Raw genomic sequence first — 22,072 nt, forward strand, 5'->3', positions numbered from 1 at the left:
GTATGTGTTGAAATAAAGAAAAGTACTGCATAAGAGTTCTCTGTGGATATGACCTTTAGCATCTAAATAACCAGCTGGAGTGAAATATGTTAGGCTGTTCTGATGATAATTTATAAATGGAAATTTAAGTCCACAAAGAAAATAATCATTCAGCTAGGCTGACACATATTGGCATGCTGAGACTCAGAAATGCTCCATGACTATTCATTATATATTAAATTTCATGGGATATTTGCATAAGCCTTCACAAGAGTCTAACCCTGTTATTAAAAGTTCTCATCTTTCTCCTCCATCACCACTCAGCTATTTTAAATGCAGGGTAGAAAGCAAAAGATTTTTTTTTTTTTTTAATACGCCAAAAGCACCAAAGAAAACTAGAAATTCTAATGAAAACTTTTGCTTGAGCTCCCAGTTTTCACACTGCCTTGTGATAGCTTTCTCTGTCAAGTGTGGCTCTTTTCTGGCAAGGGAACAGTGAAGAGGATTGGTCAGTGGATATTTATGCAATGCTTTGAAGTAAAATAGTGCTCAGAATTTGTGTAGGTAATTCCAAAGCTCTGTGCTAAGGTTTCAAGTCTTTAGAAAGTAATCCTTTAAAGCTAAAAAATTTCAGCTTCCTCTATTATCAGTGGAAGACCTGATTTTGAAAACAAATTTTGAATTTCATTAAAGAGAAAATGAGCATTCATTGGAGGCCAGAAAAAGACCCATTTCCTGCCAAATTTTAAAGGAGTCTTATTCGTATCTTCAGTGTTTGCTTTTGATCAAGGTGTCCAGTCAAAACTTGCACCCTGCTATGAAAAACTGAAGAAGTCATCCAGTCCACAAATTGGATGACCCTCCAGTTTCTGTCTATGTCTTAGACATCCAGAAACTGATTCTTATAATAACTTCCTTGGCAAGGAACAGAGGTAAATAACCCTGAATGTCACCAAAGCAGAAAACAGGATCACTCCTGCAGACTTTCAGCAGCACCTACCTTTCTTCACTGACTACAGACAGGAAAAAAAGCCTTTTATTTTAGTAGAACAAATTCATTTTGCAGCCAATTTTTAAACACTAATTAGGTAATGAAAATAAACAGGACAAATTCTACAATTCTCCAAGAAAAAATTCCAGAGATCCAGGAGATTGGATTCTCATTTTGCAGGAGATTGAAAACCAACTCCTTGAAAATCCTCAGCCCAGATGCAGAAGGGACTCACTATTTTGTCCCTTTACACACACTTAGTCAATACTGCTATTTCTCTCCATCCATACTTTAAAAGAAAAATCAATTTCAGAAGATATTAAATTATTTTAAAAGCGGGGAGCAATGGGTTCTAGGAGACACAGAATATTGGAGAAAATGTAATCCAGCTACTAAAAAAGGCATGATCATAGAATTGCAGAGACCCACTGAGTTGTTATAACCACACTGTTTTCAAGTTCTTCAAATCTTTTAAAAGAGTCATGTTAAAATGTCAGTCCTCTTAAATCTTATAGTCTGCTTCAGGAACTTCTTGTCTTTCTTCCATCCCTCTGTCTTTGTCTTTCAAAGCCTTGAGATCTGCTGGCTCTGTTCCTCTTATTCTACACATGGGCTACCTTTCCTCACAGAGAACTTGCTCATCTGGGCTGCAGCTCATACTTCACCTCTGACACTGGAAAACCACAATAGCCAAATGCACTTTACCTGGTGGAGATCCTCCTTGCTGGTTTAAGCTTTTTAGATGATAAAAAACCCCCAAAAACTTGCAATGCTGGCTTTGTTTTTTACTTAACTGAAAAATCCCTTAGAACTGAAGGGGGTTTCACTTCAAACACAGTTGACACTAATATTGACAACCTACCAAAAAACCAAGTTTGTCCCTCCTCTGTTCAAGGTCTTGAAAAACTCTCCTGTCCTCTGTGAATGTGAGTTTCACTGAAGAGTTCAAGCCCTGCCTCCATGGATAGAGGAAGCCAAAGGGGGTTTGTTCAGATTGCAGGGAAAATCCTTGTAGAAATACTGAAAATGTACTTAAAATGTAATTAAAAGGCTTTATGGGAAGGGACAATATATTGAAATTCCAAAGGTTGTGACAGAAACAAAGAAATTAACTGGGCATTTACTTTGCTAATTTTTATGAAGATAATTCTTGCTATCTATTTCTTTCCATGTAAAGACAAAGTCCATGCTGATTACTATACTTTGATGAAGTCCAAAAACTTAGATGCTATTTATATTAAAATGACAATGCAGATTTCTTTGCAATATAGTCTACGAAATTGAGAGGCAACATCCCATTAAAAAGAATAAAAGAAGAAAAAGTGAGAGAGGTTATTCTGAGAACCTTAAAATGGAAGCTCAACTAGACAACTACTGCCAATATATCCCACAATGTTCTGCCAGTAGAAGGAAGATAAAATCTGTGTCTTATCATTTGACAGGAAAGATACTTCCCAGATTTTTTTGAGGTTCCACAGGAGCTTTCTTCCATACTCCACAAGATGTAAGTTATATGGACCTGATCCAAGTCTATAAACAATCCAACTCCAACTCTGAAATTAGACTGAGCCATCAAAGAATTCTATGTGAATGGAAACACTGACACCTTCAGGTATATTTATCCATCAGTCAGAGCACTGGTAGGAGTACAGAATGTCAAAGTGAACATATGGAATGGCCCACCAACTCCTGCAGCAATGCAGAGACCTTTCCCCATGTCCATTCTCTCACAGTCATGCAAACAGAAGGCTGGCAATGCTGGCCAATGCACAAGGCAAGGCAAGAACCTCCCAGCTGAGTGTAAGAACAGCTATACCGGTTGTTATCAGACTCAGGACTGTGAAAGTTGATGTGTGAGACCTGGAAAAAGCAAACTTCTTTGTACAGACAATGTACACACACACAGCAGGCATGTATATAAGTGTAAAGTCACTTCTTTCTAAACGGTTTTCAAAATTTTCGGTTTGCAGACTCCTGAACATTTTCTACAAGTGGACCAGACCCTCCTACAGCACACTGAAGGTTGGTTATGGTTAGAGATTGCTTTTTTTCCTGTTTTTCCATGTAGAAGTACTAGTCCTAGTGCAAAAGGGCTGCACTATATAACAGCACAACCTCCATGTCCCATTATATTGAAAATTCTCTAGACAATTTACTGATGAAGAAATAAGTTGTGATATGTCAATGCAGCTGGCACAGGACTGCAGAGACCAAAAAGTGATAAAGAATTCCCAATCAAGAAGTGGAAACCACAAGTTCCCTGATAGAATTCATTTGTTATCTGGGTAAAACTGACTGTTAGCATTTAACAGTCAATCTATAAGGAAAAAAATAATAAAAGAGAGAGAGGGAAACACAATAGTATCTACCTATTAAATTAAAGTACTGAGGTATTAAAAAACTTGTCAACATTGAATCACACCATGGAATTGTTCCTATATGATTTCTACCTTTATGAGGTCACAAGATTTTTATGTCTAATACTCCTTTACAGGCAGTTTAATCTCACCCTTTGGTGTATACCTTCTTTCTCCTTCCTGTTTTAAAAATATGTATTAGTTATCAAGCCAGCCTTTTTCATTTACCAACATTTGCCTGTCTGCTAAAACTCTTTTCTTGAACTAATTTTGTGTAAGTTTTTCACTTTTTTTCTTTTGAGAAAAAATTAGTTTTAGATTTTGCAATCCTTCTGACTGTGATGCTTTACGTTTTCATTTTGTATTCATTTCACAAATCTCCACCATCTCAATTTTAATTTACTGATGGGAGTCTTGTCACCTAAACCAAACTTCGTAATTTTTTTACAGTCATTGCTAGAAGATATAGAGACTTGTTCATTTGTATTTTAAAACAAATTGTATTTGCATTTAAAAATTGCCTGCCTTCAAAACAAAAATAATTTTGAGGAATTATTCACTTTCTCTTTTTTTCAAAAACTACTGTGAATTGAAAATTTATCAAAATTTTATGAAAATGTGCAGAAATTTATTGAAATTTTTTACTTTAAATCTAATAACATTGTGATAAAAATCTTAATGTAAATTTGATGAGAAAAAAATTAAAAATTGGGAAATATGTTCTTTTTCAAACTCTTAAAAAGGACCTAAATATCATTGCACAAATAAAGTTTTAAATAGTTCAACCAGCTGTAACCATATAATTATTAGGACTGTATATAACACTGCAAATGGACATTAACAAAGCATTTAGAGAGTATTGCAGAGGATCTTAAGACATCCTTGTATTTTATGAGCTTTCCACAATCCTGACCATTCTATATCTCCTAGGTTTTTTGGGGTTTTTTTCAGATGTTAGGGGTTTTCCAGGGTATAACTGGCTAGATTTTGAATTCAGTTTAATAAATGCAAAAAAAAAAAAATGTTGGGACAAATGGACTTAGATACAAATGTAAACATAAAAATTGTAACTTTAAGGTTATAACAAACACAGTCAGTTATGATCCTCTATAAATGTAAACAGAAGAAATGTTAACAGATGCCACTGATATTTTACAAGTAATTCAATATAGTCCTCTTGGTTTGACAGCTTCTAACTTGAATGAAATTCTTCCCAAACTAAAGTTGGGGCTTCTTTTTAAAGACAAATATCAATATTTGTTCATTCTATGCAAAATACTTTACTCCTTTCCTTTATTTGAATGTACAATTTGTATTGTTCCAGTAATGAAACCATTCAAATATTTTCTTACAACAAACAGAAAGACTGAAACTTTCCTAAATGGTTTTCAGACTTCTCAGTTCATCACAAAGAAGGTTTTAACCTGAGTTTACATACATGTGTTTCCTTGTGTGTTAACTACCCCAAAAATGCTACAAATGTAGAGCTTTGTCAATACATAAATAAGTAGTAAATCAAGGACAGACAAGTTCCTGGTTTAATATTCAGGAGAAATGGGAATTATATTGGTCCAATCAAATTTAGAGAATTAACCTTCTTATTCTGATTCTGTACTTCAGAAGTGGCTCATGTCTTTATGTGGACAAAAACCTTAGAAACTGAAGAGGAATATTTATTTCTTCCAAAAGCACCAATACTTGGAAGCTTGAATGCCTTAAAGCCATAGCACTTTATTCTCTGAAAGAGAAATGGAAATGGAAAGTTTGAAAGTCCCACCTGATCTCATTTCTAACATTGCACTCCTTTGGCTAAGGGAGTCTTCTCCACTGAATGGAAAGTTGGCCTCTGTTACTCCATACTTCAGGCACTATTTGAAGTAATTGAGTCCAGCCACAAGGAAAAACTTCTCCAGGAAAAGTTCAGAGTCCAGCACGGCAATGTGGGCAGCCCGGCCTATCAACGTGTTGGCGGTGTTAGGCAGAGCATGGAACACGTTGTGTCTGATCAAAGTGCAGTCCTTGGCCCCAATCAAAGGCTGGAGCAGATTATTGATCATTTCTGCATAAACAGGACCTGAAAAAGAGAAAAAGAGTTGAGTTATCACACCTACACGTCAGAGCTCCCAGATCCTCTCTTTTCTTCCAGTATCATTTAATTACAGTCGTGCTGAGAAGGAAAATGGAAGCAAGGCTAAAATAAATGTAAGAGACAGCAGTCCAGTTCAGTGATTTGCCAGGTGCCAGAGTGGTGTTCATCTAATGGAAGCACTGGCCATGAGGAAGGATCTGCTGAAGTTGCTTAACTTGAGGTCTGGGACATCCTCAGCCTTTCCTCTGTCAGCCAAGAAAATGTTCATGTTTCTTTTAGGGGAGTGGGGCTGGACTCACACTGCCTGTGAATTCAAATGTGAGAGGGTCTGGCAGGACACAAGTTCATTTGGGTTTCTCTGGGGATTTTAATGCAGGAAGGGCATCGTGTAGAGACAGCTGAGGTGTTTATAGGGGCAGAAACAATGGTTCAGGAAACATTTACAGATAAATGACCTGATGTATTGACAAATGTACTGATCCGGTTCCTGCTAGGTCAAACTTTTCCCTGAGGAACAATCACTGTAGGTGAGTGGAAGAAATTCCTTTTAATTAATTTCTTAGGTAGGATGGAAAGAGCTGTCATTTAAGTGAGAGGTGTGAAGGCAACCATTCTGGTTATTGGCCCTGTGCGTCTCTTTCTGCTTCCAAAGAGTATCTCCATTTCTAGGTAATCACATATGTGAAATGGGGATGAAATTGCACTGAACATTATTCCTGGACGTGGTATCAAACTGAAGCCATGAAACATTTTATAACTGAGGAAAACTGCTAATAACAAAAGCAATACACAGAGCCCTGAGCTCATAGGAGGGCCTCTGGTGGTATGAGTCCTGATGTGTTTTACAGATTCTATTACAAAACAGTATGATTTTAGATCTGTCCCTTAAATTATCTTGCAATCATTCAAACACTATTGAAAACAAAGGGAAAATCCCCTTACTTTGGATGTGTCAGGAAATATTTCATTATGTGTAAAATAGGGGAGACAGTACAAGTAAATCAGTAGACTACAGAAAAACATTGTCAAGAGCTGGTTCTATTATTGCTTTAAAAAAATAAAAACTTACAGGGAAGGGGAGGAAGCAGTAAGAAACCTTTGATTATGACCTGATTGAAATTTGTTTTCATCAGGCAAAGAGCTTCTTGAAAAGCTTCTTTTATTGATTTCAGTAATTTCCTGTGGGAAGCGAACACTTTCTTCCTTATCAAATAAACATTTGAGTTTTCATCATGTTGATGAAAAACCTTCTAATGTAATGATCTCAGTTGCACAGAAATGCAATTCTTCAACAGCCTTGGGAATATATAAAAGATCTTAAACATACCTGTGTGTCTGTCCTTAAGTGCATTTTTGCACATTTCTATTCGTGCTGAATGAAAAGGTACGTATCTATCTTGGGGTGAGGCCACTAACACAACATTTTTAAAATACTGAAGACCTGTGGTAAACATATTAAATACATTAATCACAATTAAGCACAAGGATGAATATGAATACAGTGTGAAAACAACATGACTATTTCATGTTCAAAGTCTTTTGAAAATCTACAGTGCAAAATAGATGATAATAATTACAACATGCAATATAATCTTAGAAAGATTCATAACAGCTTAAACACATTTCTGTTGCTTCTTATCAACACTTGTTACTTATCAACACTCAGGGTAATTGTATGTCAATAAGGAAAATAAAGAACTTTCTGTAAAAAAACCTTTTGTTAAAACCTTATTCTTGCAAATATTTATACTCTAAATAGGATCAAGTTCAAAAATAACACAACAAATTAGTAAAATTCTCAAACAAAAGAGAGGGACGGGGAAGAAAAGGAATTGCTATGATATCATACTGATACATTGGTGTTCAGTGAGTCTTAGGGTCCATCCAGCCCCTGCATGCCGTAGTCACTTGACAATTCCACACTGCTGGTACATCAAACTGAAAACCCCAAATTCTCCCTCTTCCCTGGAGCTCATGGGGCCACTGATGAGCTCCGGTTGCTTGACCTGTCTGTGGTCTCTTGAGTGCTCCATCACTCACATTTAACAGAAAAGTAAGAAAACGGACACTGATGATGTAACATGCTTGTTCAGAGAATATCCTGAACACAGAAGAGCTGTGGGTTTGTCCTTCATCTTTCACTCTCTCTTATGGGAAAGTGGTCCAGAACCAGAGCCAGGTTGGATGGGGTTTTTAGCTACCTGGTCTGGTGGAAGGTGTCCTTGCCCACTTCAGGGGGATTGGAACCAGATGATCTCAAAGGGATCAGGGTGCCAGAGTAGGGACATGGCTCTATTGAATCACTGTGCCAGCTCATACGTTCACATTTGGACATGTCTACATCTTCGGATATTTTGCCTAAGCGTCTACCCAGATGATTCTGACTTTACAGACAATTGTCTCCTCATTTAAATTTCTGTTTTCTCCATTTTCAAGGACAACACCTGCATTTTTAGACTCTTAGCAGCAAATCGTTTTGACTCACTATACATGCTTGGGAATTCATTGCTTGGGAAATTAAAATATGAGCTTTTTGAGTAGAACCAATTTGATTTTAACTTGATAGTAGTAAAGTAGTCATCAACTGTATTCCATGGAAATAAGAACTAGGGAATCAAAGGGAAAATTCAAATAACACCAATTTACATCAACTTCCTGTCATTGATTGAGTTACGTAGCATATCTATAAGATTTAGATGTTCTATTCATATTAACATACTCTTTGTTTCCTATTAGGAGTGTACAAAAGTATAAGAATTATCATCAAGTAGTGACCTTGTCACTATATACTTAGCATCAGTCTTCTCACACTCCATATTAAAAATAACTATTGAAAAAAAAAACCTGCTTCAACAGAAGGATCATGTTTGCCTTCTTTTCTTAAGAAAATCCTAATTTATTTCATTTATTCATTACAGACTAAAGAATAGGAAAAAAATTCTCTATTCAGAAATCATTTTTCTAGTGTGAGGCCATACATCTCTCTCTGTAGTACAGAAGTGTCAGAACAGACATGAATATAATTTGTTCTTCATCTCACAGAGCCATATTTCCTAGAGACTAGAGACAAGAGATGTTAAACTTACAAAAAAAAAAAAAAAAAGAAAGGAAAAATGGTTTTCATCTCATAGCATAAATTAAGAAATGATGGCCTGTCAAGAATGATGGTTCTTGCTTGCAGAATTTAAATTTAGATGTATGTTTACTCCAGCACAATGGTCTTACTTAATGCTAACAGTTTGGCAAAGACATTATCAGATAACTTTCACAGAAAAAATGCACAGATTAAATTGATATTAGATTTTAGACAGGACAACCCTTCTAAAAAGCATGTTTAAAGAAAGCTCATTAACAAAATGAAGGTTCCCTTTACTCCCTGGAGAAGAGGCCAATCCAGCACAAGCCAGTGGAATAGCCCTTGGTTTTACAAAGGTACATCAAGCCCTACTCACCCGTTTTTTGGCTGAGCTGATAGAGGAAACACTTGCGCAGATCCGCGTTGTCCCTGAAGGTCAGCTGCAAAAGAGACCCTGACTTTTTCAACTTCTGCATTAGCCATAGACCTGGAATGAAAATCGGTGCATGTTTTTATAATTTGTAAATCATCAAGCAGGGGAGTTAAAGATGTGTGCCTACAGTAAGGATAGCACTGTAATTTAGAAAATGTCTTGTTTGTTCTTAATTCTAATCAACAGGATGAAAAATCTAATAAGGGTATGACAGGATAGAGGCAACAGTTTTAAATGAAAAGAGGGTAGATTTAGGCTACATATAAAGAAGAAATTCTTTACAATGAGGGTGGTGAGGACCTGGAAGAGGTTGCCCAGAGAGCTGGTAGATGTCTCATCCTTGGAAATAATCAAGGTCAGGTTGGACAAGGCTTGGAGCAAACTGATCTAATTGAAGATGTCCCTGTTCATGGCAGGGGTGGAACTAGATGATCTGTAAAGTGCCTTCCAACCCAAATTATTCTACGATTCTGTGGGTGTCTCATGGTAGTAGGAAAACACTCAGAAGACTGAAATGTGGGACATTCCATTTCCATAATAATGTCTCTTTTTCAGCTGTGGAGATGCCTGTCTTTATTTGCAGCAGAGAAGTGGGAGACTAAGTGGAAACAGGTTCATCTCTCACTGCTGCACACCCCTGATCTTTCCAGGGAGCAATATGATGGGCCTTGCAGATACTGAAGTTGCAATTTTTTTCTGTATGTGTTTGAAGTCTTCAGCAAATGTTTTCCACAACTTCAAGGTACAAATCATGCTACAGTAAATTCCTACCTCCACTTGTTGCCTTCTCATGTTCTCTGCTGTGGACCACAGCCAGTCAAAGCTTTCCCACTGGCTCTTACCTGTACTAACCAAAGTGCTGTTGTTGTAAAGGGTTCCCAGGTGAGGCCCAGAGAGGGACAGGAAGGTGTGTAACTTGTTGAGGTAATAGCGAAACCTGGGGCGAGTTAGTACAGATCGAATGATGACGTTCCCAAGGGAATGTCCAATAAAACTGTTGGGAAAGAAAGAATTACATTAATACAAAACCCCTTTGTGAATTATTTAAAATAAATATAAGGATGGCACAAATGGTTTTGGAGGGGAAACTCTGTCAGGGCTTTCAGTAAGATCCTTTGGTTATCATTTAATGTTTTTTTTCAGCTTACAAGATGTTCTTTCATAAGAATCTTTCTCTTTCATTCTCATCTATAAGAATGTGAAAATTAATCTCACTCATTCAATGGCCTCTGACACAGGGCACTTTAGGAAAAGCTAATTTCACTGGTTGTTGCTCATGTAACTCAAACAGTTACACACTATTTGCTATCATAAAGCATACCTTACCTTATTCTGGATATGGAGAGGTTGTACAACTGGATATGCTGAATAATTTCATCCAATAATCGGTCAGTCATTGTATCAAAATCAGCAAAAGTATCAGTCTGTTGAAAAATTAAATGAGTTCATGAATAAAAATATGTTACACTTATTGCGGACTGATGTTATTTTCAAAGTCAAATGCAAGCAGAAAGGTAACAACCAGCGTAATTTGTCTTTATACATGCTCAAGGGGGAAGAAGGTAGATTTTTCTCTGTCTCTAGGTCCTCTTTTAAACTGAAATTCTCCTTTGAAAGAGATTGCTGAGTGATTCCAGGATCATGAGCATGATGCTAAAGCAGCCTGACTCGACACTGGTGAGAGCTGCTAATGCTCAGCTGCTCTAGATACCAGGCTCTACACATGGAAGAAAAGCTTTGGGAATTTAGGATTCAACAGATTACTGCAATAAATTACTTTACAGGATTATAAATAGACATGAGAGTTATGCTGGTGCTGAGGATGTCATCACAAAATTATTTGGCCATCTTAATCAAATGCTGTGTGTTTGTTATTTAACAGTCATCAGTAAGAGAATGAATGCTAGAGACAGATGAATAATTTGTTGCTTGCAACAGTACTGCCAGTTGTGAGACAATAAAATAAGCAATATATTTCCAGTCTATACAATTGCAGGCAGATCTTATTCAGAACTTTGTAATTTGGCAATCCAACAGGACTCTAAATCAAACTCGTAACTAATGAGATGCCACAAAACAATCATCAAATGTTGCAACAGCTATTCAGAGCAAAGATATGAGTAATTAATGCTTTTGAAACATATCAGTAATTAATGTTTTTGTGACACAACTCATCTTGCTAATTGCAGCTCTTGCACAGGAAAACATGACGATATTCACTTTGCAATACAGACTTAAAATAAATGTTCTCATAAACTACAAACAGTCCAGCAGCCGTCTGCCAGTTTGTTTTGTCTGCATTGATAATTAATGATTTCCTCCTAGGCTCATTATCCCAAACCTTTCAGGTTGTTTAAAAGTGCAAGAATATCAGCCTGAATGTTAATCACAAACAAAACACATGTCATATTTCACCTGATTATATCTCCATCCATTAGTATCACTTCAGCCTGATTGAGCTTGTCAAATGCATCACAAATGAATGCCTAAAAAATGGATTTGAATTTTCCTCTATAAGGCAAACCAGCTACATAACTGATTTCTTGGGTTATTTTCAGTGTAGTTCTCAGAGAAGGGTAAAACAGTAACGAGATGCTTTACAACATCAGAATAGCCATCAAGTCACCCAGATTCCACTTCCAGTGCTGTGAGAACTTCCCCACCTTCCTAGACAATAAGATCTCTAAATAGTTGCCATTATGAACTCTGGATAATGTTAAAGGTTATATGTTGTAAGAAGTTTCTTTTTCTGAAAACATTCTCTTCTCTTGAAAGAGGCTTTGATGGCAGTATGAAAGGTCTCCTGACTATTTTCACCTATTTTATATTCACTGTCCAGGTCTGCTGCTGACAGAGCTGTGCACTGGAAGGTGGCCAGTTCACAGATGTACACCAACCAGCCACTTCAAAATATAAAAGCATTTGAACAAAGAAGGTTAGAAAGTTTTAACTCAGGTTTCTCAGGTACTCATAAATCAGAATAATGTTTCTAACTGTACAATGGAAATCCTTATCTTGTGCATAAAGTTAGGCCTTTGGTCATAAATATGGCTCCACTGCCAAGCAAAGCACAGGATTCATTTCTGTTTTTCTGCCTAGACCTCCAATCAATTTTTCTGGAAGACATTTCTTTATCATTCAAGGAAATAAATCCCCACAAACACTGCAACAGGAGAAACAATGGCTGATGCAGCAAAGGGAGCTGACAATACCTGCTGGGTATTCCACATCCTCCTGAGAATTTAGCATCACTAAACTTGTTGCTTTCTGTTGGAGTTGTTTTGCAGAGGCACCAGGCTGCCAGGTTTGCAAACTGGCAGGAAAAATCCATTTTCTTCCTCTAAGGTCCAGTCCTATTACTGCTAATGTCATTGCCTTTGACTTTAATGCCAAGAATATTTTCCAATAGGTTTAAACACCCTATTGAATTAGACAGGAATTGAACCAGGCCTTGGCACTAAACACTACATAACTCCCTGTATTCCCCAGCACTTTTGTTTCACTCAGCTGGTGAAAAGACTTGGTGCTGAAGGTACTATTTCAGCAATGGAAAGAAAGACAGAAATTAGTTCTGTACTACCTGATTTCTTTCAGACATTAGGAAGTCCAGTTTTCCACCAGGAAGTCCCAGTTCTATAAAAGTCTTTACCAGCCGCAGATCTGCGCTGTTACCTAGGAACAAATGGCATTTAATAAGATGCAATTCAACAGAAATATAACCAATACAGAGTCAATTTAACACAACCTTGACACCATGGAGCTCTTGCTAAGTGCTGCTAGGAATGTCATCAGGATCATGCACTGGAACAGCAAGAGAACAGGAATTCCAACAGCCTGTCCCAGGTGGGCTGGACCTCACCTGCTCCTGTGGGGGACTGCATAAATGATGGATAAGAAAGAGCAAAGATCAGGTCCAGAATAATCTGTCCTCTATTGGCTGAACAGCAGAGGTAAGACAAAAATATAACAAGGTAAGGTGAGGGCCCCAGGGACACCTCAATGTGCTGGGCTATAGTGCTGAACCTTCAGATGCAGAGTGGCCCATCTCATTTTTTCACAGTTAGAGGTGGTGCTGAAATACTATCAAACTCCTAATATTTTGAGGGATGCCTCATTCTGTACTAAGAAATTCCAAAGTCTTCTGAAACATTTTGTTGGTGAAGAAAGTACCACTACCTCACAAGAAGAGCATTCCTGCTACTGAGATATTCAATGGCAAACAGTCCTGGCTCAAGCCAGTGTTTGTTTTTCCTTTTTTTTTCTTTTTTGAGATTTCAGAGCCTCTATCACTTCTTCTCCATAGTTTCAGTGTTAAAATTTACACTTTTCTAATTGGTATCAATAATTTGTCAAGAGGAAGTTCACATTTAACAAAAGCGTTTTGTTCTTAGAAAGCATATATCTAAAAATTCCCAAAACCTGCTTCCTCTGCAGTGAAGAGTGGTTTTTATTCTCTCACTTTATAAAGTCAGTCATCATCTAATTTATAAGAGTGTTTTGGGGGTTTAAATAACATTTCCCTCCTGGGGACATACTGCAAAACAACCAAGCGAGTGTGGAAAGACAAGGAGCTACTGCAGTGCACTCTTCCTGTATACTGGAGGACTGATGTGCTTTGGTGCAGATTGCTGTTTAAAAAAAACAAAACAAAACAAAAACAAGTGAAAAACAGCAGAATCCCATATATTAGCAACAATACTTAATATTCTCGTAGATCCTTTATTACAATGGACTGAATATCATAATAAGGAACAAATACTTAGCTAAAACAAATACTTAGACTCTCCATCCTTTCGTACTTGCTGAACATCTGTATTTTTTTTTTTGTAATTTACACCAAAATGACTTACAAACAGCAATTCTTCCTGGCCTTACCATCCAATCCATGGACACAGACAACCAGGTGAATTCCATCTTCCAAATTTTCTTCCTCTTCCTCTGGTGGAAAATATGGGATATCAGAAGCTAGTACAGATAAGTCACTGTACAGAAATCCTTCAATCTTCATTTCTTTTTTAAATTTTTCTTTGGCCTGATAAAAACTGGAGAATACATTAATTAATCACAATAGAACTGGGTGGTCAGCAACAAACTGTAAAACTAAAAATGAGGGGGCTTGTCTTTGCAAGAAATTATGTTTTCGACTTTCAAGTAAAGACCTGGATACAATTCCTTATCTATTAGGACTGAGAGAAATCAGAATGAAGGGAATGTACTCTTTTTCTTTTAAATTTGTCTACATACAGGGAAGAACTAAAGTGCATTAGCAACTCACACTTGTCAGAGGAATAAAAGAGCAGCAAAAAATAATTTTCTGGTAGCTCATAAAATGAGACTGAGGTACAGAATTAGCAATTTGCCTCTTAACAATGCCATTGGCCTTATAGGTACTGAAATGCAAAATGTATAATTTTGCTGCCATCAGATGCACTTATAGTTGGGTGGAAGGTGTTCTTCCTCAAGCTAGAGTTAAGGGATGCATCTCATGGTAGATATTTTGGGTTAAATATGATTTTGGATTCTTTTGAAAACATTTAGTAGCATTTAGAAGAAGAACATCTCAATGCTGAAAGAATTAAGATAACACCTGTCCTACTAAAGGTCTAAAATTTGATACTTGAATTCACCCTGAAGCATTCTGCTGGTTGAAGATACCAAACTGTTTAGTGGCTTTTTCAGTAAAACTTATCCAGATAATTTAGGAATTAATAATCACAATGTATGTGTAGCATTAAGAAAACTGGGATGGACAAGCTTCTGAGTCCTTTAACCTTTAAAGCTTGGGGATCTCTTCAGGCAATTTGATATAAGTATTGAATCATTAAGATTGAAAAAGACCTCTAAGATACTCAAGTCCAATGGTGAGCAATTACTTACATCAGCCCAACTAATTTTAAGGGACACAAGAATGAAAAAAATATATTTTGGGCCATGAATCTGGAAGACTAGGATTCATGTGGATGAATACATGCTCAAACGTTCTCTTTCACAAAGGAGAAAAAAATTCTGTGCTTAGATTTGTCAGGACTTGAGTATGGTGTATAAAACTTCAAGACCCTTTCAAAAGAATAAAAACAAAGTCTTGGGTTAAAAATGAATATACATGCAGACAGCCAACATTTTGGGCAGTTGAACGGGTTGAAAAATTTCAATGCTACTGTTTTTCACCAGCACAGCAGAGGCATCAAACTGTGTTAGAAAAATATAGATGCTAGTGTGCCAATCTGTGAAATGGGCCCCTGTGACATCAAGGTCACAATGTGGCACTGTTACATTGGGCAATGAAGCAAGAAACAAAAATAATGCCCTTTCTCCAGCTATCCATGGTTTCAATTCTCCAATTTTTCCAGTCTGAGAGGGCAAAGTTGAGACATATCAGCCAATCTGAATTCCCCATTTCATAGTTTGGCTACTGAGTGGAATTAGCAGAAGAGTAAAACAGTGTGTGGCATTGCCTCAGTGAACTGATTATCTGGGATCAATACTCTGGTATGGGTAGCCTTGATTTCAGGTAGGGTCAGCTCTCAAAGATTATTTAGATAGCTAAGTCCCACCGCTTGTCATGAGAATTAAGGACTTGAGGTCTTTGGCAAGTTGGTCTCTCTGTGTTTTTATCCTTCCTGTCTATTTAGATAATTCACTCTGTATGAACCATTTGTCTGTTTGGATTATTCATACTGAAATTCCTCAGGCAACCGTCTCAAATGCAAGTTTCCTGAATGCCTAGACCATTAGGGTTCTGAACTGAGTCAGGGTCTCTTGGCATTATGGCTACAATAATGAAGGAATTAGTCATTCTTACTTCAGCATCCTTTCGTTGGTCTCTTCATCCATCTCATCTGCATTAGAGCAGACAGCTCCAAAGGAGCCGAGCGGCTGGCGCGTGATGGGGAACGCAGCCTGCTTTGCCGAGGAGCCCGCCATGGCAGGGGTCTCTTTGAGCACGGAAGAAAAGGGAAGACAGGTGGCTGTGCAAGAGATGGACAGGTTAACCACATCAGCAGCCTTTCTGCTTTCCAGGGCTACTCCCTCTGTGGTGGCCAAAGGAAACCCGGTGCCGTTTGCTACGAGTTTATTCTCTTGGCTGTTGGGCTCCTGAGGACGTTCAGCCTGGTGGGACCCTGGCACAGGGTCTGCTGAGGCAGGTGAGTCATTGAGCTCAATTTCTTGCAACCCCTGCATCTCTGCATACACTGCAGGGCTCTCTTCAGTGAGAGAGCTGCCACATTCTCCTCGCAGGGAGCCAAATTCAGTGGAGGTGTCTGAAGGAGTTGTAACAGGATAGCAAAAATCTGGCACCAACTTTATTCTTTGTGAAAAACTCTCCTCTCCTGAAATTCTACTATTGGAAGAGCCCTGTTGTATTTTTAAACTGTCCAGTTTAAGTTTATCCTTTGGATCCTCAATGCATGTATCAATCTTATCTATATTTTTGTCCAAGTAATTACAAGCCCTTGGTGTTTTTAAGCTGCACTCACCATTGCTCTCCAGTGACAGGCACTCAGAGACATTATCTGGGAGCTGCTTCAGACAAATGGGTGGTCTTGTATTTTCCAAACTACAGCAAGTCTCTGGAAAACCTTTCTTCTCCTCCCCTTGTAACTCAGCATTACTGCTACTGTGTTTGAGGAGAGGTTTGGGATGTCTTCTGTGTTCTATTTGTCCACTTTCAGTGGTCATTTGACACTCAGAAAAGTCCACAATTATTTTTCCATCTTTATCCTCTGTTTCCATGCAGCTCCTTAAGTTTTGATCTGAATCTCCTGAAGGCGCTTCGCAGTGTTTTGATATATCCACCTCCTCCGTGGGCTCTTCCGGGCTACTGATCTGAGGAGCAGAGACAGATTTCGTCAGTTTGGTAAGTTCCACTTCCCTCTCCTCTTCCTCGAAGGGCAAGGAGCTGATGGACGTGAGCGAGGCCTGGATGCCACTGGGCAGGCTGGTGTTGCTCTCGGTGTGGCCGCCCTCCAGGGAGTTGCGGTGGATGGCGTGTCTCCGCACCAGCTGCTGCAGGATCTCGCGGTCGCTGGGCAGCTCCAAGGCGCGGCTGCGAGCGTCGGACCACGCCACCGAGCTCGGCTCGCTCTCGATGCCCGAATCAGATATCAGAGAGGAAGATCTTTTTATAACCCCTGACATCAGGGTAAATTCTTCACTCTCCTCACTTCGCTGCTCCTTTGTGACTGATTTTGCTTCACAGCTGTGTGAAGGCAAAGCTTTCAAGATGGGGAGATGAGCCTTGGTGTCTGCATCCTCTGGTTTTCCAAGGCTGGTCAATTCATTGAAAGCAAGCTCAGATGAAGTTAAATTAGTTTCAGGATGACCAAATTCATCTAGTTCATGTATTTCAGTCCTGTCTTCCAAGCCATCAGTTCCACATGCTCCACACTCATACTGAGCACTGACAATTAGCATGGGTTCACTTTTGTGAGAGTCCTTATTGCTGGGTTCCATGTCACCACAGATAACATCTGCCCCAAGTCTATTATCTTTCAATAAAACTTCCTCAGATGTTTTAAAGTCTTCTGACTTGTGTTCTGTATTGCCTGGCTCAGAGTCAGAAATAGTTTCCTCTCTTGAAACAAAAATATTTTCAGGTTTCCTTTGGCCTTCTTTGTTTATTGTACATACCTGAGATGTGGAGTGCTGGTTTGAACCCTTAGCAGCAGCTTTAGTACTGCTGTGTAGGCATGAGGGATTCCTGTCTATCCTGTCTGTGTGTATTAGTGGAGCATCTTTCCCAAAGTCTCCTTTCATTACTGCAGTGGCATCATCTGATGCACAATCCTCATTTTCCAGTTTTACATCCATTTGAGTATTTGCAGGAATCTCATAATCTGGGAAAACTTCCAAATTCTGACCTAAAGAAAGAAAGAAAGAAAGATAGTAGCATTACCTGTAAGAACACAAAAAATCACCCCAAAGAACAGGGAGACTTTGAACAGTCTAAAATATTATTTATACTTTTATATTATAAAAATTATACATGCATTAAAGGCATATTACAAATGCACATGCCAGAGTGCATTTAACTGGAATTGCAGTCACTTAACAGTTATAGTTACGCCAAAGAGGGCAATATTAATAAAATACACCTTCCTCAGTATAACTGCACTTATACTGCTACTTTTTAGAGCATAGATAAGCAAAACAAAATGGATACTTTGTATTCCTGGTGTCATTCAATATTGTTCATAATATAGCTCTTTGAATCAGTTTAATACTCAGTTTAATAATTTAAATACCTTTAGTGAGCATTGTCACAATTTAGGCAGTAGAATAACTGTGAAAGAGGGAAGATTTTGTATCACAGGCTATATTCTCTAGATTATGGACACCTGTAGTATTGATACATATTGCTTCCTTGGTAATCTTAAAGGTTGAGTGCAAAATAAAAGGCAGTAAGGGCTATGAAATTTTTACTAAATAACTGTGGAACTAAGTAATTTCTTAATTAAAAATTTGATTTGAGTACTGAAAGGGCAAAATATCTTTTTGGAAGACACTTCTCCCTTTCAGGGGAGTGTGGGACTTTACATTGAAATTGTGAGGTTTTGTTCTGAGATTTCTTACCACTAGATGTCATAGTGGGGATATCAGTCCAGTGTTTTTTTCTTTAAATTAGTACTGTAGCAAAAATCCAAAAGATCTGATTTTCTTTCTAGATTTTTCCTCCAGCTTTTTTTTTTTTTTTTAAGCTTAATTTAAAGATGAAAAATGCAAAAGAAATACTCTGCTGTTAGGGAAAACACAAAACTTCAGCTGTATTACCTAGGGGGTCACTCTCTTCCAAGTGCCAAAGCCCAAGGGATGTGAGATCACTTATGCTGAGCTGGGGAGCACCTCCCTCAGCTCAAGCTGTCCCGTGAAGCTGTGCCCTGTGGTGTTCACTCACCTTTGCAAGGCATGTCTGTGTACCTATCCTCAAAGATGACTGGGAGCGTGTTCCAGTCCCCATCGATGTCCAGGCACTCCGCCGGCAGCGGGGGCATGCTGGTGAAATAATCTGAATTACGAATTTCTGTGGAAATCTGTGCGTGGCTCTGGATCCTGGCAGCAAAGTACAAAACAAATTCAGTGCTTGAGTAGCTGCTGTGCTGCTTCTCCATCACTCCTGCAAGCCCAGATACACAGGCAGAGGACAGTCAATGTATTTAAAGGGAAACACTTCTGCATGATGGGGGGTACCAGAACTCTTAGAATTCCATCTCTCAGTTAGAGATATCTACAACTTGCACAATCCCTTCCTGAAAAATAGTAGTGTTTTGGAAATTATTCCAGATCCCACTGCACAGGCTCCTCTTAGCTGCCATAACCCATCACTGTCCTCCCAAAGGTCTCAGTTGCTGGCTGGGACTGGATCCTTCTGCTGGTTTCTGGTCAGGAAATGAGGTCTGTCACTCTGGCTGTGGTCAGGGTTTCAAAACCCAGATGCAGGAAGCAATAATCAAAAATTTGGTTGAGCAGTACAGGGAGGAACAAAGCCAAGTTGGATGCATGGCAAGTCCTCTGTCTCACATATCAGAACTCAGAGCACTCACAGAGAAGTGTCTCACACATGTACAAGTCTGAAGAGCTACAGCACATTACTCAGCCAGTGTCTTTTGACAGTCACAGAATCATAAAATGGTTTGAGCTTGAAAGGACTTGCAAGATCATTTGGTTCTATCCCCCTTGACGTGGGTAGAGACACTTTCCACCAGACCAGGTTGCTCAGCCTGGCCTTGAACACTTCCAGGGATGGGGTGGCCACAGAGTTTCTGAGCAACCTGTTCCAGTGCCCCACCATCTTCATAGTAAAGAATTTCTTTCTAATACCTAATCTAAACCTACCCTCTTTCAGTCAGAAGACATTTCCCCTTGTCTATCACTATATGTCCTTGTAAAAAGCTCCTCTCTGGCTTTTTTGTATCTTTCCCATCTGTTTCCATAATTTAGGCCACTCAAAATGCTACCTGGTTCTCCTCAGTGAATGTGACACCAAACTGGATATGTGTTTGGTTATAATAAATACAATAATTTTTATTTCTGATGAACTTTCCTGTTTAAACCCCTGTCTCAAAAATTGGGGAAAATATGAAAGAGAGTAAGGCAAAAAGATATTAATGGATGGTCAGCTGAAATCTGTTCTTCATTTTAAAGCCAATATCCTATTATCGTGTCTCATTAATACTTACCCTTGTGAAAAAAGATGAATAAGTGATATTAAAGTGAGTGAGGAGAAATAATTTTGTCTGTAAAATCTAAGGAGGGAATGTGACCCCCCAGAGGTCTCCACCCAGTGCCACACTCATCCTAATGGGAATGATGTGCCCCCTTCTGCCTAAGCAGTCAAATGCTGTCAGGTACATATGTGCACATCTTCACATAAACCCACAACAGCATGGGAGGCAAAAAACAGCTCCTGTCTGGTAAGAAGGAAAAAAAAAATATGGGGGAAAAACATAGTGCTTGAGGTGCTTGTACAGCAGCTGGCACACTGAGCACTGACCTCAGCTGGTGACCATGTGAACCCAACTAATAATCCCTATTACCACTCCCAGTATCAATAATACTCTGACAGCCAAGACTGTTTTTCCAACTACACCATCTAGCAAATTCAGGAAGAAAACCTGACTCTGCCACGTGGCCTGTAAAGACCAGATTTTCTACAGAGACCAATTAATATTTTTTTAACTTCTTGTTTTGTTTTGTTTTGTTTTGTTTTGTTTTGTTTTTTTAACTTACACTTCTTGATAACCACTGAGGAAAACATGTTTTCTGTGACTGCCTGGAGAAACAGAAGCACTTCATGCAATTAGGCTTCCCCCTGTGCAGGGTTATGTTTGTTTGAATGGGGCTATGAGTGTGTGTGTCCTCACCCCAGGATCATGACATGGGGTTTTTCTTGTGCACAGCTCCCTAAAATCCTGACATGGGAGAACCAGATGAACACAGCTGGGACCCTGCAGCTATGGTGCTGCTCTAATTTGGCAGAACAAGGCAGCCTTGTACAACCCATCCACTAATGAAGTCAGGGCTCTTTCCATCAACACTGAATCAGCCTTAATGTCTCCAATGACAGCTCTGAGAAAGGCAATTTTCTCCTCTGCACTAGGTCAGAAGCAAATGTCTCACTTAAAAATCATCATTGTGACAGGATCTGATGTCATGGCCTTTCAGCCCCTTCTGAAAGATGGGTTTCACACTGGTAATGTTGGGGTCTGCCCATGGTGACAAATAGTCTGGATAACCTTCATTACTCAGAAATTCAAATCTGAGCATCTATATTTGAACTCTGCCTTCAGGGGCCAGGTCCTGAGCATCAGCCAAGTCCTCCATGGTTCATGGGCTAAAACCAAAGGCAGGATTTGCCCTGGCATAGCTTTAAGACTGGTTCCTCACACTTCACAGAATGGTTACAAGCAGGAATTGTCCAGCAGAAAGAAATTCTTACCTTGGAATGTTTTGGAGATGGCAAAAAGCAAATTCGTAAATGTAAATTTTAAAATTTGTTACTTTCCAACAGTTATTTCCCACTAAAAGTACCAGTGGTGGATCTGCTGCATTTGGTTTAGGAAGTTAATTGAAGAATGGTAAATATATAAATATATATATATATAAATTATTTCTGGGGCCTGCCTGATCAGTCACTTACTTTTGAAACTCATTTTAATAGGTTTACAATACGGAGTTAAAGCAGAGCAAATTACCTCTCTCAAACCAAATTCCTTCATACCCTGCAGAAAAAGATCTCATTCTTGATTGCAAAATATTTTAAAGTAAATTTTAATCATTCCAGAGACAGGGGAGTGTTAATGAGTTACTTACAGGCCTTCCTGGAACATGAGAACAGCAGGTTTCTGGTGCTCAGTGTAGAAGAAGGCTTCTGAGAATCTTCTCACCTGAGAGAGACACACAAATTAAACCTAAGATTGCTGAAAGGTGGTAAGTGCCATCAGTATAAGAACACAGCATTGACTATCAGGACCAGATTCCTTAAAAGAGTTAAATTCTGTTTCATTTTCCCAATCCAGCACAAAGTAGCTGTTGTTGTTGCACATTTTGCTGTGAGGTAAGAAGCCACCCTTGACAATAAATCAAAGTTTGGTTATCTGCATCTTCTGACTATTTTTCTAAAAGCTGCCAAATTTACCATTTTCCCCTG

At 38.7% G+C, this 22,072-nt stretch overlaps 1 protein-coding gene across 4 annotated transcripts in view; it reads right to left on the reverse strand.

The window, feature by feature from the left end:
- Positions 1–4,238: 4,238 nt before the first annotated feature.
- The window catches only part of FAM135B (family with sequence similarity 135 member B), a 219,138-nt gene continuing 201,304 nt past the window's right edge, over positions 4,239–22,072 (reverse strand). For 3 of the 4 annotated variants that reach the window (XM_033076038.2, XM_033076055.2, XM_033076045.2), the window contains 10 exons: positions 21,736–21,809; positions 18,821–18,975; positions 15,728–17,786; positions 13,801–13,967; positions 12,506–12,597; positions 10,252–10,349; positions 9,768–9,919; positions 8,869–8,979; positions 6,744–6,857; positions 4,239–5,401 (listed from right to left, as the gene is read on the reverse strand). In XM_033076038.2, coding sequence (XP_032931929.1) covers positions 5,196–5,401; positions 6,744–6,857; positions 8,869–8,979; positions 9,768–9,919; positions 10,252–10,349; positions 12,506–12,597; positions 13,801–13,967; positions 15,728–17,786; positions 18,821–18,975; positions 21,736–21,809 — 3,228 coding nt within the window. In that variant the 3' untranslated portion in view covers positions 4,239–5,195. The remainder of the gene's footprint in view (positions 5,402–6,743; positions 6,858–8,868; positions 8,980–9,767; positions 9,920–10,251; positions 10,350–12,505; positions 12,598–13,800; positions 13,968–15,727; positions 17,787–18,820; positions 18,976–21,735; positions 21,810–22,072) is intronic. The other variant, XM_033076063.2, reaches the window with a different exon arrangement.

The sequence above is a fragment of the Catharus ustulatus genome, chromosome 1, assembly GCF_009819885.2.
Source record: "Catharus ustulatus isolate bCatUst1 chromosome 1, bCatUst1.pri.v2, whole genome shotgun sequence".
NCBI classification, from domain to species: Eukaryota; Metazoa; Chordata; class Aves; order Passeriformes; family Turdidae; genus Catharus; species Catharus ustulatus.